The following is a 17,713-nucleotide window of genomic DNA, read 5'->3' as shown; positions in this document are numbered from 1 at the left end:
GGGCCTCGCTGCGTTTCCGGTCATCGCTCGCCTTTTGTCGCTCCCTGGCTCGTTCCAGGGATTCCTGCACAGCGTCCCAGGTCTCCCTTGAGCGCTGAACCCATTCCTCCACCGCAGGGGCCTCTGTCTGGCTCTGATGCCATGGCCCCAGGACCGGCTGATAACCCAACACACATTGGAATGGTGACATGTTGGTAGAGGAGTGGCGCAAAGAGTTCTGAGCCATTTCGGCCCATGGCACGAACCTTGCCCACTCCCCTGGCCGGTCCTGGCAGTAGGACTGCAGAAACCTGCCCACCTCCTGGTTTACCCTTTCTACCTGCCCATTACTTTCGGGGTGAAACCCCGAGGTCAAACTGACCGAAACCCCCAGTCGCTCCATAAACGCCCGCCACACTCGGGATGTGAACTGGGGGCCTCGATCTGAGACGATATCCTCGGGCACCCCGTAGTGCCGGAAGACGTGGGTGAATAAGGCTTCCGCGGTCTGCAGGGCCGTAGGAAGACCGGGTAACGGAAGCAGACAGCAGGACTTAGAGAACCGGTCCACAACGACCAGGATCGTAGTGTTGCCCTGAGACGGCGGGAGATCGGTCAGGAAATCCACCGCCAGGTGGGACCATGGTCGTTGTGGAACCGGGAGGGGCTGTAATTTCCCTCTAGGCAGGTGCCTGGGAGCCTTGCTCTGAGCGCACACCGAACAGGAGGAGACATAGTTCCTCACGTCCCTCACCAAGGTGGGCCACCAGTACTTCCCTCTAAGAGTCCGCACCGTCCGCTCAATGCCCGAATGACCCGAGGAGGGTAACATGTGCGCCCACCTAATCAATCGATCACGAACACAAAGCGGAACGTACTTATGACCAGCAGGCCACTGTGGTGGAGTTGGTTCTGACCGTGACGCCCGCTCGATGTCCGCATCCACCTCCCAGACCACCGGTGCCACCAAACAAGAAGCCGGAAGTATGGGGGTGGGATCGACTGACCGTTCCTCGGTATCGTAGAGACAGTACGTCGGCCTTAGCGTTACGGGAACCTGGGATATACGAGATGGTAAAACGGAATCTGGTGAAAAACATCGCCCACCTAGCTTGACGAGGATTCAGTCTCCTCGCTGCCCGGATGTACTCCAGATTACGGTGGTCAGTCAAGATGAGAAAGGGTGTTGCGCCCCCTCAAGCCAATGTTTCCACACCTTCAAAGCCCTTACTACAGCCAGCAACTCCCGGTCCCCCACATCATTGTTTCGCTCCGCCGGGCTAAGCTTCTTAGAAAAGAAGGCACAGGGGCGGAGCTTAGATGGTGTACCCGAGCGCTGAGAGAGCACAGCTCCTATCTCAGCCTCAGAAGCGTCCACCACCACTATGAATTGCAAAGATGGATCCGGATGAGCCAACACAGGAGCCGAGGTAAACAGAGCCTTCAGTTTCCTAAAAGCCCTGACCGCCCCAGACGACCACTGCAAACGCACCGGACCCTCCTTCAATAGTGAGGTAATGGGAGCCGCTACCTGACCAAAACCCCGGATAAACCTCCGGTAGTAATTGGCAAACCCTAAAAATCGCTGCACCTCCTTTACCGTGGTTGGAGTAGGCCAATTATGCACGGCTACAATGCGGTCACTCTCCATCATTTCTCAGCCTTGACATTCAGGTCATGCTCCAACAGGCGACCAAGTACTCTGCGCACCAGGGACACATGCTCAGCGCATGTAGCGGAGTATATCAGAATGTCATCAATATACACCACTACACCCTGCCCGTGCAGGTCCCTGAAAATCATGTCTACAAAAGATTGGAAGACTGATGGAGCATTCTTCAACCCGTATGGCATGACGAGGTACTCATAATGCCCTGAGGTGGTACTAAATGCTGTCTTCCACTCATCCCCCTCTCAGATACGCACCAGATCGTACGCACTCCTGAGATCCAGTTTAGTGAAGAAGCGCGCCCCGTGCATTAACTCAATCGCCGTGGTGATCAGAGGTAGTGGGTAACTGTATCCCACCGTGATTTTATTTAGACCTCAATAATCAATGCACGGGCGCAGACCTCCATCCTTCTTCTTCACAAAAAAGAAACTCAAGGAGACGGGTGAAATGGAGAACCTAATGTACCCCTGACGCAGGGATTCAGAGATATATGTCTCCATAGCCACCTTCTCCGCTTGCGACAGGGGATACACGTGACTCTTGGGAAGTGCAGCGTCTACCATGACATTTATCGCACAATCCCCCTGTCGATGGGGTGGTAATTGAGTCGCCTTCCTTTTACAGAAGGCGAGAGCCAAATCGGCATATTCAGGGGGAATGCGCATGGTGGAGACCTGGTCTGGACTTTCAACCATAGTAGCACCAACGGAACCCCTACACACCTACCTGATCACTCTCGCGACCACCCCGTGAGAGCCCTCTGTGGCCAAGAGAAAGTGGGGTAATGACTAGTTAACCAAAGTAGACCCAGCACCACGGGATACGCAGGAGAATCAATAAGGAAAATACCATTTTTTTTGTGACCCCCCTGCGTCACCATACTCAAAGGAGCTGTGGCCTCCTTGATCAACCCTGATCCTAATGGTCGACTATCTAAGGTGTGAACGGGGAATGGAACATCCACGGGTACAATGTGGATCCCTAAACTACGAGCAAGAGCTTGATCAATGAAATTCCCAGCCGCGCCTTAATCTACTAGCGCCTTATGCTGGGAACGCGGGGAAAAATCAGGAAAAGTAACAGACACAAATATATGTGCAACAGAGGGCTCTGGATGAGAATGGTGCCTACTCACCTGGGGTGGTGCCAGAGCGCCCTGCCTGGTACCTCGATTCACAGAGGAACCCACCCGGCACCGACCAGCAGTGTGACCACTGCGGCCACCAATGGTGCACGAACGGGAACCCCCTCCAGTCTCCCTGTGCACCCTCCCTCCCAGTTCCATGGGAATAGGAGAGGGAGTGCGGGAGGATGGAACCACCAGACCCCGATCTGGACGTCCGCGAGCAGCCAGCAGATTGTCCAGCCGGATGGACAGATCCACCAGCTGGTCGAAGGTGAGGGTGGTGTCTCTGCAGGCCAGCTCCTGACGGACGTCCTCACACAGACTGCAGTGGTAATGGTCAATCAGGGCCCTGTGATTCCATCCCGTACCAGCTGCCAGGGTTCTGAATTCCAGGGCGAAATCCTGGACGCTCCTCGTCTCCTCCCTCAGATGGTAGAGGCGCTCACCCACCGCTCTGCACTCGGGTGGGTGGTCGAAAACTGCCCGAAAACAGCGGGTGAACTCCTCATAATGCTCCAGCGCCGCATCTCCTTCTCTACAGACAGCTCTGGCCCATTCCAGGGCTCTCCCGGTGAGGCATGAGACGAGGGTGAAACTCTTCTCCCAGTCAGTGGGAACTGGGTGAACCGTGGCCAGACAAAGTTCTACTTCGAGTAAGAAACCCAGGCAGTTGGCAACACCCCCGTCGTAACCATGAGGCAAGGCTAGACTGATGCCACCGGGTTCCGGTTGGCAGGGGACGCTTCGGATAGACCCCGGTTGGGCTGGTGGAGGCACTGGATGAATTCCCTGTCTCTCCCAGCGGTCCAGATTCTGGACAACGCGATCCATGGCGGCGCATAGATGGTGTAGCTTCTCCGCATTCTTCTGGATGCGCTCCTCCACCTCTCTGACCGGTGTATCTTCTCCTACTGACTTCAATATACGGGTTGGTGATTCTGTCATATTCGTGTATTTTTTTATTTTATTTAACCTTTATTTAACCAGGAAGGGGTCATTGAGATTTAAAATCTATTTTTCAAGAGCGTCCTGGCCAAGATAGGCAGCGCCAAGTCATTACAAAAATTACAGACAAACAACATGAAAAACTACAAGTAATCTAGTAAAAACCATAGAATTCACAAGAGTATAACAAAATCAAAAACAGCAAATTAAAAACATTGACATGTCAGGGAATCAGTCTCAAGATCATTCATCAGTGATTTAAAAATACCAATCGGGACAAGTTCTTCCAGTTTATAAGTATTTTGCAAGGCATTCCAAGACGATGGCGCAGAGTACATAAAAGCCCTTTTACCAAATTCAGTTCGGACATTTGAACAGTTAGCAGGATAAAGTTCCGCGAATGAAGAGAGTACCCACCACATTTCTGAACAATAAAAATGCCTAAATAAAAAGGTAGTAAACCCAAAATGGCTTTGTAAATAAAAGTAGACCAGTGACTGAGCCTACGAGTGACTAGAGAAGGCCAGCCAACCCTGGTATACAAAGTGCAGTGGTGCGTAAGGGTTTTGCAGTTTAAGATAAATCTCAAAGTGCCATGGTAAAGGGTGTCAATTGATCTCAAACACTGAGTGGAAGCATTCATATATAAAATATCCCCATAGTCTAGTAAAGGCATAAATGTAGCTGATACTAGCCTCCTTCTGGCTTCAAAAGAAAAACAAGCCATATTCCTAAAATAAAATCCTAATTTCAGCTCAAAAAATGTTTAAGGTGTTGAATGTGCATTTTAAAAGAGAGGCCATCATCAATCAAAATTCCAAGATATTTATATGAGGTTACAACCTCAATCTCCTTGCCCTGACAGGTAGTAATAGGTGAAAGATTCAGAGGTCTATTTTCTGCTTTAGAAAACACCATTAGTTTAGTTTTGTCAGTATTGAGGATAAGCTTCAATTGACACAAGGTATGTTGAACAGTATAAAAAGCAGTTTGCAAGTTCTGGAAAGCTTTTGTAAGAGATGAGGCACAACAGTAAATAACAGTATCATCAGCATAAAAATGAAGTTGCGCATTTTGGACATTTTTGTCTAAATTATTTATATAAATAGTGAATAAGAGAGGACCAAGTACAGAGCCTTGGGGCACACCATTAAAGACAGACAATTTAACAGACCTAAGCCCATCAAATTGAGTGCACTGAGTTCTATCAGACAGATAGTTAACAAACCATGCAACTGCATGCTCCGAAAGACCTACACTCGACAATCTCTGCCTCAGTCTAGCATGATCAACTGTATCATAAGCCTTAGAGAGATCAATTAAAAGTGAGACACAATGCTGTTTTTTGTCAAGAGCTTCAGTGATATCATTTAAAACATTCATAGCTGCTGTAATTGTGCTATGCTTCTTCCTGAAACCCGATTGGTACATTGATAAAATAGAGTTAGTAAATAAAAACTATTTTAGTGTTTGTTGGTGGCAGGGAATTCAGGCGCAGGAGAAACAAAATTGGTTATTATGGAGTATTTAATTATTTGTTTTAAACTCCACAACCAAAGTACAAAATAACATGGGTAACATAATACCCGTCGCACACCGATACAAAACACACGTAACATAACATAACGAAAACAATCACCGACAAGGACATGAGGGAAACAGAGGGTTAAATACACAACATGTAATTAATGGGATTGGAAACAGGTGTGTCGGAAAACAAGACAAGACCAATGGAAAATGAGAAACTGATCAATGATGGCTAGAAGGCCGCTGACGTCGACCGCCGAACACCACCCGAGCAAGGAGGGGCATCGACTTCGGCAGAAGTCGTGACGTGCAGTCAGCAGGCTAATTTCATGCTCCCTTAAAACATTGTGTTGTGTGATAAAACTGCACATTTTAGAGTGTCCCTTTATTGTCCCCACGCAATGGATGGATTATCTTGGCAAAGGAAAAATATTCACTAACAGGGCTATAAATACATTTGTGCCCAGAATTTGAAAGAAATAAGCTTTTGGTGCATATGGAAAATGTCTTGCAACTTTTATTTCAGCTCATGAAACATGGAACCAACACTTTACATGCTGCGTTTATATTTTGTTCAGTATATGAAGCTGTTATTGAATGCATTTCTATGGGCTAATAGCAGCAAGTTCAAATTCAATGTTTCATCAAATCATTTTGTCATCGTTTTTGATACCTTAAGGGGTCCTAAAATTCTAAATGAAATGGCTAACAGACTTTCAGCTAACAGGGAAGGGCATTCAACATGTACAGTATGGCACTTACACAAATTGATAATTGGCTGAGAGAAATTGATAATAAGAAGATTGTGGGAGCTGTTTTGTTATGACTTCAGTGTGGGTTTTGACATCGGTCATAATGCTTGAAAAACAAATGCGTTATGGCTTTACATCCCCTGCTATATTGCAGATCAAGAGTTACCTGTCTAACAGAACACAGAGGGTGTTCTTTAATGGAAGCCTCTTCAACATAATCCATTTGATTTACAAAGGAGCGTATCTTTATTTTATTTTGGAAGGCCTTAAAAATTGTCCCTAAAGCCCATGACATCTATTATCACATTCATGTGCAGTATTTCTTCTCATTTAACTGAAGATACCCTTCGTTTGCAGAAACCCATAACAATTTGTTGAATTTCTTTTGTTTTTAGACCATATATGAGGGGATTCAGAATGGGTGGGAACACAATAACTGACACTCCAAAAGCCCTCCTCAGAGATGGAGCTGATTGCTAAAATTGATGAGCTATCAGGGCTAAAGCAGGCGTTGAACTCTAAGAATAACAACACTACAAGATGTGTACCACATATCTGAATGGCCTTGCTCCGGGTGTCAGACGACTTATTCATAAACAGGTGAGCAGGATCTAGATATATGTAAATATAACCACTATCAACGTTACATCCTGAAAGACAGCTGTTATAAACAACCCATAGCAGTTGTTTATATGTGTGTCATCACAGTGTAATGACCAAGAGCCACTGGTCATTACACTGACTGTGGTTCTGCTGGGTCTGGTCACTCACTTCAAAATCTGCAGAAAACAGTAGTGGATATGTTTTGTAACAATCCGTCGTTGGTGAGGCTCATTTGTGATTACACACATATAAACAACTACTAATCAAATCAAATCATAATCCGGCGGTACCGAGTCAATGTGGGGGGTACAGTAGGTAGGGGTAAGGGTTATGGGTTATGCATAGATAATAAACAGCGAGTAGCAGCAGTGTAAAAACAAAGGGGGGTGGTGTCAATGTAAATAGTCCGGGAGGCCATTTGATAAATTGTTCAGCAGTCTTATAGCTTTGGGGTAGAAGCTGTTAAGGAGCCTTTTGGACCTTGACTTGATGCTCCTGTACCGCTTGCTGTGCGGTAGAGAGAACAGTCTATGACTTGGGTGATCGGCCCTCCTTTTCCTGTAGTCCACAATCAGCTCCTCTGACCTCCTCCCTATAGTCTGTTTCATCATTGTCAGTGATCAGGCCTACCACTGTTGTCTTGTCAGCAAACTTAATGATGGTGTTGGAGTCGTGCTTGGCCACGCAGTCATGGGTGAACAGGGAGTACAGGAGGGACTAAGCACGCACCCCTGAGGGGCCCCAGTGTTGAGGATAAGCTTACAGATGTGTTGTGGGCTTTGTGGGCACTATGGTGTTGAACGCTGAGCTGTAGTCAATGAACAGCATTCTCACATAGGTGTTCCTTTTGTCGAGGTGGGAAAGGGCAGTGTGGAGTGCGATTGAGATTGCAGCATCTGTGGATCTGTTGGGGCGGTATGCGAATTGGAGTGGGTCTGGGGATTCAGGGATGATGGTGTTGATGTTTTTTTATTTATTTATTTATTTCACCTTTATTTAACCAGGCAGGCCAGTTGAGAACAAGTTCTCATTTACAACTGTGACCTGGCCAAGATAAAGCAAAGCAGTGCGACAAAAACAACAACACAGAGTTACACATAAACAAATGTACAGTCAATAATGCAATAGAAAAATCTATGTACAGTGTGAGCAAATGTAGAAGAGTAGGGAGGTAAGGCGCTCTGACAGCTGATGCTTAAAGTTAGAGAGGGAGATATAAGACTCCAGCTTCAGTGAGTTTTGCAATTCGTTCCAGTCATTGGCAGCAGAGAACTGGAAGGAAAGGCGGCCAAAGGAAGTGTTGGCTTTGGGGACGACCAGTGAAATATACCTGCTGGAGCGCATCCTACGGGTGGGTGTTTGATTTTATTTTATTTTATTTGGATCTCTTTTAGTCCCCATTTGGACTAATCTTCCAAGAGTCCTTAAATATTAAAATACAATTTATATACGAACACATTTTCACATATAACACACTATTACAAACATACATAATATACTAACGTAATAAATCAATAAATAATCAATCTAAAAAATATGGATTCTTCATCTTCTGTAATCCCACAACATTTCTGTGTATTATATTTAAATTGTTTTAAAATAATGTTTACATTTATATATTGAAAGGTTTCTGGTTTGCTCAGTTAATTTATTCAATTTCTTTATTGCTCTAAATCGAAATGTTCTTTTGCCTATTTCTCTTTTCTGTCTGGATAACGCATAGATGGTGGACAATCTATTCCTAGTATTTACGGAATGTCTGTCTCTTACCAACTGATTACCGTTGTGAATTGTACTTGGCCGTTTTAAATGATGTATATTATGAAATAAAACAAGCATGTTTTTTTCAATTTTCTTGTCGATTGATGACCAACCAAGAACATTGCGTATGACTGCAACAGAAAAACCATATCTCCACCGTAAAACAATCCTTGCTGCTTTGTTCTGTGCAATCTGCAGCCTCCTAACTTCACTTGGTGATGCATTTCCCCAGACCACAGAACAGAAGTTCACCTGACTCTCAATTAATGCTTGGGTTGTTTGACCCCAGAACAGTAGTTCACCTGACTCTCAATTAATGCTTGGGTTGTTTGACCCCAGAACAGTAGTTCACCTGACTCCCAATTAATGCTTGGATTGTTTGACCACAGAACAGAACCTGACTCTCAATTAATGCTTGGGTTGTTTGACCCCAGAACAGTAGTTCACCTGACTCTCAATTAATGCTTGGGTTGTTTGACCACAGAACAGTAGTTCACCTGACTCCCAATTAATGCTTGGATTGTTTGCCCACAGAACAGTAGTTCACCTGACTCCCAATTAATGCTTGGGTTGTTTGACCACAGAACAGTAGTTCACCTGACTCCCAATTAATGCTTGGATTGTTTGACCACAGAACAGTAGTTCACCTGACTCCCAATTAATGCTTGGGTTGTTTGACCACAGAACAGTAGTTCACCTGACTCTCAATTAATGCTTGTGTTATTTGCTTAAGAATTTTTCCTGGTAAATATTTAGCTATCCTTCTGATTATACATGCTGTTTTAATATTTTTTTTACATAGATTAGTTATTTGAGATGACCATGATAAGCAGTTGTCTAGCTGCACTCCTAATAGTTTGGTTTCTGCCACTTCTTCAATTTGTACTCCTCCCATACTTAATTGTATCCCATGCTGTTTTGGCCTTTTCCTAGTGGAACAGACCAACATAACTTTGGTTTTCTTGGTGTTTAAAACAAGTTTATTCTGGCAAACCCACTCCCTAATATTCTCCAAATCTCCTTGTAAACCTTGCTGTACCTGTTGAACCGATTGTCCTGCTGCATAAATTGTAGTATCATCTGCAAATATAGTAGCTTGAGTTTCAGCTAGGGTATAGGAAAGGTCGTTGGTGTATATTAAATAAAGAAGTGGCCCAAGGCAGCTGCCCTGCGGTATTCCACAGTTTAAAGCATGAGGGGAAGAAAATGAACCATTGATATAGGTGGACTGTTTCCTGTCAGTTAGATATGACTGTACCAAATTCAATGCTACCAGGAGTAGCGGGTTCTTTGCAGTCTTTCGGAATAGGACACAGTTTAGCATGCTTCCATACATTTGCAAACATCCCCTTTTCCAGTGACCAATTAAATATGTATCTCAGTGGAACTGCAATCTGGGGAGCAGCACAGCGAAGCAAAAAATTGTCCATAAGATCATAACCTGTAGAGTTCCCATTAGGTAATGACTTCAAAAGGTTTAACACCTCCTCCACTGACACCGTTTGCAGACTAAAAGAGCAGATCTTGTTGCTCATAATATGATCATCAATCCATTGGACAATAGCTTGTTTGGAAAAATGTATGTTTACATTGTTGCTCAGTAAATTAATTTTCTTTGTGAAAAATTCTGCAAAATGATTGGCAATATCAACTGGTTTTGTTATTATTCTCCCGTCAACCTCCACACTAGATGGGCATGATGAGATAGATGTACCAAGTAAACCCTTAACTGTATTCCATACCATTTTAGAATCATTTTTACAATCAATAAAAGCATTGTTGAAAAATAACTTTTTTTTCCTTCGATTCAATTTAACTGCATAATTACGCAATGTTCTATAATTCTGTTCATCAATTTCTGATTTTGATTTGGCTGCTAAGACTTTTAACATATTTATTTGAGAAAAAGCCTCACCCAGTTCATCATCAATCCATGGAGATGGACGAGCACCAACTGTACTCTTTATTACTGGGGCATGATGGTCCATTACCTCAGTGCGCAAATCAATAAAACATTCTGTAGCGTGATTTAAATCATCCTCTAGATAAATGCTATGGTGACCAGTGAGCCGAGATAAGGCGGCGTTTTACCATACAAAGACTTATAGATGACTTGGAGCCAGTGGGTTTGGTGACAAATATGTAGTGAGGGCCAGCCAAAGAGAGCATACGGGTCACAGTGGTGGGTGGTATATGGGGCTTTGGTGACAAAATAGATGTCACTGTGATCGACTACATCCAGTTTGCTGAGTAGAGTGTTGGAGGCTATTTTGTAAATGACATCGCCGAAGTCAAGGATCGGTAGGATTGTCAGTTTTACAAGGGTATGTTTGGCAGCATGAGTGAAGGAGGCTTTGTTATGAAATAGGAAGCCAATTCTAGATTAAATTGTGGATTGGAGATGCTTAATTAATGTGAGTCTGGAAGGAGAGTTTACAGTTTAACCAGACACCTAGGTATTTGTATTTGTCCACTTATTCTAAGTCAGAACCGTTCAGAGTAATGATGCAAGTCGGGCAGGCGTGTGCGGGCAACAATCGGTTGAAGAGCATGCATTTAGTTTTTCTAGCATTTAAAAGCAGTTGGAGGCCACGGAAGGAGTGTTGTATGGCATTGAAGCTCGTTTGGGGGTTTGTTAACACAGTGTCCAAAGAAAGGCCAGAAGTATACAGAATGTTGTCGTCTACGTAGAGGTGAATCAGAGAATCACCAGTAGCAAGAGCAACATCATTAATATATACAGAGAAAAGAGTTGGCCCGAGAATTGAACCCTGTGGCACCCCCATAGAGACTGCCAGAGGTCCGGACAACAGGCCCTCCGATTTGACACACTGAACTCTATCTGAGAAGTAGTTGGTGAACCAGGCGAGGCAGTCATTTGAGAATCCAAGGCTATTGAGTCTGCCGATAAGAATGTGGTGATTGACAGAGTCGAAGCCTTGGCCAGGTCGATGAAGACGGCTGCACAGTGCTGTCTTTTATCGATGGCGGTTATGATATCGTTTTGGACCTTGAGCGTGGCTGAGGTGCACCTATCACCCGCTCGGAAACCAGATTGCATAGTGGAGAAGGTACGGTGGGATTCGAAATGATTGCTGATCTGTTTGTTAACTTGGCTTTCGAAGACCTTAAAAAGGTAGGGTAGGATGGATATAGGTCTGTAACAGTTTGGGTCTAGAATGTCTCCCCCTTTGAAGAGGGCGATGACCGCGACAGCTTTCCAATCTTTGGGGATCTCAGACAATACGAAAGAAAGTTTGAACAGGCTAGTACTAGGGGTTGCAACAATTTCAGTGGATAATTTTAGAAAGAGAGGGTCCAGATTCTCTAGCCCAGCTGATTTGTAGTGATCCAGATTTTGCAGCTCATTCAGAACATCAGCTGTCTGGATTTGGGTGAAGGAGAATCGGGGAGGCTTGTGCAAGTTGCTGCAGGTGGTGCTGAGCTGTTGGCCGGGGTAGGGATAGCCAGGTGGAAAGCATGGCCAGCCGTAGAAAAATGCTTATTGAATTTATCGATTATCGTAGATTTATCGGTGGTGATAGTGTTTCCTAGCCTCAGTGCAGTGGGCAGCTGGGAGGAGGTGCTCTTATTCTCCATCGACTTTACAGTGTCCCAGCACTTTTTGGAATTAGTGCTACAGGATGCCAATTTCTGTTTGAAAAAGCTAGCCTTAGCTTTCCTAACTGACTGAGTATATTCGTTCCTGACTTCCCTGAAAAGTTGCATATTGTGGGGGCTATATAATGCTAATGCAGAAAGCCACAGGATATTTTGTTGCTGGTCAAGGGCAGTCAAGTCTGGGGTGAACCAAGGGCTATATCTGTTCTTAGTTCTACATTTTTTGAATGGGGAATGCTAATTTAAGATGGCGAGGAAAGCACTTTTGAAGAGCAACCAGTCATCCTCTACTTCCGGGAAGAGGTCAATATCCTTCTAAGATACCCGGGCCAGGTCAATTAGATAGGCCTGCTTGCTGAAGTGTTTTAGGGAGCATTTGACAGTGATGAGGGGTGGTCATTTGACCACGGACCCAGTACGCATGCAGGCAATGAGGCAGTGATCACTGAGATCCTGGTTGAAGACAGCAGAGGTGTATTTAGAGGGCAAGTTGGTCAGGATGATATCTAAGAGGGTGCCCATGGTTATGGATTTATAGTTGTACCTGGTAGATTCCTTAATAATTTGTGTGAGATAGATGCCCTCAATCTTAGACTGTAGGACGGCCGGGATGTTAAGCATATCCCAGTTTAGGTCACCTAACAGTACGAACTCTGAAGATATATGGGGCAGTCAATTCACATATGGTGTCAAAGAGCACAGCTATGGGCTGAAGGGGTCTATAACAAGCGGCAACGGTGAGAGACTAGTTTCTGGAAGGTGGATTTTTAAAAGTAGAAGCTCGAATTGTTTGGGCACAGACCTGGATAGTATTATACAACTCTGCAGGCTATCTCCACAGTAGATTGCAACTCCGCCCCCTTTGGCAGTTCTATCTTGTCGGAAGATGTTATAGTTAGGGATGGAAATGTAAGGATTTTTGGTGGCCTTCCTAAGCCATAATTCAGACATGGCTAGGACATCAGGGTTGGCGGAGTGTGCTAAAGCAGTGAATAAAACAAACTTGGGGAGGAGGCTTCTAATGTTAACATGCATAAAACCAAGGCTTTTACGGTAACAGAAGTCAACAAATGGGAGTGCGTGGGGAATGGGAGTGGTGCTGGGGGCTGCCGGGCCTGGGTTAACCACTACATCACCAGAGGAACAGAGGAGTAGTAGGATAAGGGTACGGCTAAAGGCTATAAGAACTGGTTGTCTAGTGCGTTCGGAACAGAGAATAAAAGGAGCAGATTTCTGGGCGCGGAACAATAGATTCAAGGCATAATGTACAGACAAGTGTATGATAGGATGTGAGTACAGTGGCGGTAAACCTAGGCATTGATTGACGATGAGACAGAATTTGTCTCTAGGGTCACCAGGTGAGGTGAGGTCACCGCATGTGTGGGGGGTGAAACAAAAGGTCTATCTAAGGCATATTGGGCAGGGATGGGGGCTCTACAGTGAAATAAGACAATAATTACTAACCAAAACAGCAATAGACAAGGCATATTGACATTTGGGAGAGGCATGTGTAGCCAAGTGATCATAGGGTCCAATGAGAAGCACTAGATGAGTCAGAGAGCCAATTCAGTAGACGCTGCTACGCTAGGCGAGCTGGAGACACAGTGATTCAGACAGCTAGCGGGCAAGGGCAAGCAGATGGGCATCCGGTGACGTCGCAACAAAAGAGCCTGTTAAAACCACCTCGGACGGTTACGTCGGCAGACCAGTCGTGATGGATCGTCGTGGCTCCGTGTCGGCAGTAAAGGGTCCAGGCCATTTAGCAAAAGAGGTATTGTAGCCCAATAATTGGCTGGTTGACCTCTTTGGCTAGCCGGGAGATGGCCCTAGCTCGAGGCTAGTAATGACCAGCTTTTCAAAGCACTTCATGGCTAAAGACATGAATGCTACGAGGCGGTAGTCATTTAGGCAGGTTACCTTCGCTTTCTTGGACAGCAGATAGCGATATACCTGTCATAAGCCATGGCAGTCAGGATAGTGAAGGAGCCAGCTCCGTACAGGTGGATGAGCAGAGCCTGGGGGTAGCATACAGGGTAGGAGATAGACCTATTCTGCACCAGGATGCTCACCACCAGCTGAGAGAAGAAAGCTGTAGCACTCAGGACCGAGTTTGGGGAATCCTGATCTAGTTCATGATAACATTTTAAAACAACTGTATTGCAGTATTAACAGTGCTTCCAGAAAGTATTTACACCCATTGACTTTTTCCAAATGTTGTTGTTTTACAAGATGGGATTCAAATGGATTTAACTGTACATTTTTGTCAACGATTTACACAAAATACTCTGTAATGTCAAAGTGGAAGAAAAATGAAAAATGTGTAAATAATTAAAGAAAAATAAAACACTAATATATCATGATTACATAAGTATTCAACCCCCTAAGTCAAGACATCTTATAAACTGGGTGGTTTGAATCCTGAATGCTGATTGGCTGACAGACGTGGTATATCAGAACATATATCACTGGTATGACAAAACATTATTTTTACTGCTCTAATTACGTCAGTAATCAGTTTATAATAGTGATAAGGCAGCTCAGGGGTTTGTGATATATAGCCAATATACCACAGCTAAGGGCTGTGTCCAGGCACGTGCCTAAGAACAACCTTAGCCATGGTATATTGGCCATATACCACACCCCCTTGGGTCTTATTGCGTTGGCACCTTTCTGGGTAAGTCTATACACACCTGGATTGTACAATATTTGCACATTATTCTTTTTTAAATTCAACCTTTTTTAAGTTGGTTGTTGATCATTGCTAGACAGCCATTTTTATGTCCTGCCATAGATTTGATAGACGATTTAAGTCAAAACTGTAACTAGGCCACTCATGAACATTCAATGTCCTCTTGGTAAGCAGCTCCAGTTTATATTTGGCCTTGTGTTTTAGGTTATTGTCCTGCTGAAAGGTGAATTTCCCCGTGTCTGTTGGAAAGCAGACTGAACCAGGTTTTCCTCTAGGATTTTGCCTGTGCTTAGCTCTAATCAGTTTATTTCTATCATTAAAAAAACTCCTTAGTCCTTGCTGATGACAAGCATACCCTAAACATGATGCAGCCACCACCATGCTTGTTAATACGAAGAGTGGTACTTAGTGATGTGTTGAATATTCCCCAAACATAACACTTTGTACTCAGGACATAAAGTTATTTTCTTTCCAACATTTTTTGCAGTTTTACGTTAGTGCTACACATGTTCTACTGCTTGATCTCCTGTTCCTATTATAGAATATTAGCTCAAAAGTATTGTGGAGTTCCTGCACCTAAATATAAACAGTACCAACACCCAAAATGAGCACCGGCACCTATTTCAGTCAAAGTCAAGCACTGGTTCTACCCCTCCCATTGTTTGGCATTCAATGATGATAATGATATGTTGTGAGTAGGTAAACTAAGCCACATTTTCGGTTGCTGACTTTCATAATCTATATACTTGCCAGTTATCTGTACACTTGAAATTTGTCTGAACTATCCTTTTAAAACAGCCCAATGTGAGTGAAACCAGTATGCATATCGGTAGACCAAGCTCAGACTGTCTAAGCTCAAAGTACTGTGGTGATTATAGATACAGCCCCGGAAGACAGGTAAACTGTGACAGAGAGACAAAAGGTGCTGCTGTCCCGGTTGTGGAGTACAGCTGTAGTCACACCTGCCCCCTAACAGTCACACCTCCTAACCGAACAGTACACAACCACAAGGCCTTCCGAATGCCTTACTTAAAGGTCCAATGCAGCTGTTTTTATCTCAATATCAAATCATACATGGGTAGCTATTAAGTACCATGTTTTGTTTGTTTTCAATTAAAATGGTCAAAAAGAAACAAAAATAGCAAAGAGCAATTTCTCAATCAAGAATTTTGCTAGGACTGAGTCTTCTTAGTGGGGAGGGAAAAACTGAAAATTAGCTGTTATTGGCAGAGATGTTTGCAACTATTTCTTATTGGTCTATTAACGAATTTACTGCCTGGTGAACAAAACGCCATCCCACCAAAACAGGCTGAAATGTTTTCAAACAGCTCTTACACTAAAAGGGCATTGCCATAATGTTCACAATTTCACAGTATTAAGTGTGGTAATATATATAAAACACAGAAAAATCTCATTTTTGACTGCACTGGGCCTTTACGTCATAAACCATAAAGCTGTCTAAAGGCCTTAGTTAAATCATTGGGACTGGGTAAGATTACCAATTACACGTATAGCTGTCTCATAGTCTGCTCGAGTCCACAGACAAAAGAGGATTTCATAGACTGATGCAGTTCATATTCAATTTAATAATTCGTAATCACATTCACATTCCTAATGACACTTATTGATAATGTGTCATAGGGTTTCTTGGCTGATTGAACAATATAACACAGCACCAAGTGGTTCAGTCTGGGTGGCTTGGGAAATTGCAGGACTACTCATTAATATGACAGAATTTTCCACGCTGAGGTCACCTTGCAATATATCAATTTATATGAAACAACTTTATGCATATATTAAAATATCACATAAAATACATGAGTAAAACAAACCTTTAAAAAGGCCACTGCCTAACATGTCCAGTTTACAAAATGCGATTGAATGGTATTCTGAAAACAAGTGAAGGAAGAATTGTATTGAACAAATGTTAGGTGTTTTACTATGACAGGGTATTGATCGGCCTACACTACATGAGCAGAGTCGATGTTGCCCCAAAACAGATTCATTTTCCATTTGATTAGCGGAGATATACGCATGAGCCCTAAGACACACAGGCAACCAGTGTGGAGCTGACATTCATGAAATGTTCACTTGAACGCTATCTTTTTCTTCCTCACCACCATGAAAAATGCTGATCTGATGTCCTTTGTTTTCATCCCATATATAATTGGATTAATAATTGGTAGGAGCAGATAGATCATCATACCGCACAGTTTCTGTGCATTATGAGGTATGTTCTGAAAGCGATATGACAGTATTACAAAGGTGGAAGTAAGTTCAAAAAGGAGAAATGTCACTAGCTGAGCAACACAGGTGTTTACAGCCTTGCTCTTGGTGTCAGATTGTCGATTAATTATGCATATTACAAGAATGTTAATATAGGAAAATAGCTGAATACCAACACTGATAATCTGCATAAGCGCTGTCATAGCCAAACCATAAATGTTGTTAGCTGTGAGATCTTCTCCACATGAGAGGCGAAGTAGAGAGGGGTTGTCACAGTAGATATTTTGTATGTAAGCCTTGCACCTCTTAACTCGGGACTGAAGAGCAAACAGGGTCAGTATCATGGCCATGTCCAGGCCCCAAGCAGCTGATATAATAACACATAGTGTAAAAGGTGTCATGATCGAGGGGTATTGCAGTGGTTTGCAAATGGCAAAATATCTATCAATTGACATCGCTGCAAGTACAAAAAGCACACCACCCCCGTACATGTGGCAAAGAAAAGCTTGAAAAACACATGTGGGGTAGTACACAGAGTGAGTCTGAGTCACGATGTCTGACAACACCCTGGGTAGCATAGAGCTGATTCCTACCAGGTCATTCAGGGGGAGACTGAAGAGGATGTAAAACATGGGCTTGTGAAGAGTCCGCTGTGTGATGATCAACAGCATGATGGTCAGGTTACAGAAAATAGAGAACAGATAGAGCAGGAGACCCATGATGAACACAGGGTAGGTCATTGGGGAAGGGATGTCAAAACTGGCAATCTGCAAGTGGTAACTGACTGTTTGATTAAGAGTCTGGACCGACAT

General features: G+C 43.9%; 1 protein-coding gene across 1 annotated transcript; it reads right to left on the bottom strand.

Moving 5' to 3' along the window:
* Positions 1 to 6,156: 6,156 nt before the first annotated feature.
* On the bottom strand, positions 6,157 to 17,713 carry LOC106613197 (olfactory receptor 1N2). The gene is given in 4 exon segments (XM_082955543.1): positions 6,157 to 6,171; positions 6,443 to 6,597; positions 6,600 to 6,710; positions 17,149 to 17,713. Coding segments are annotated over 4 exon segments (846 nt in total).

The sequence above is a fragment of the Salmo salar genome, chromosome 09 (genome assembly GCF_965601325.2).
Source record: "Salmo salar chromosome 09, fSalSal1, whole genome shotgun sequence".
Classification (NCBI taxonomy): domain Eukaryota; kingdom Metazoa; phylum Chordata; class Actinopteri; order Salmoniformes; family Salmonidae; genus Salmo; species Salmo salar.
The sequence above is the reverse complement of the archived record's forward strand: the minus strand, read 5'-3'. Positions and strand labels throughout refer to the sequence as shown.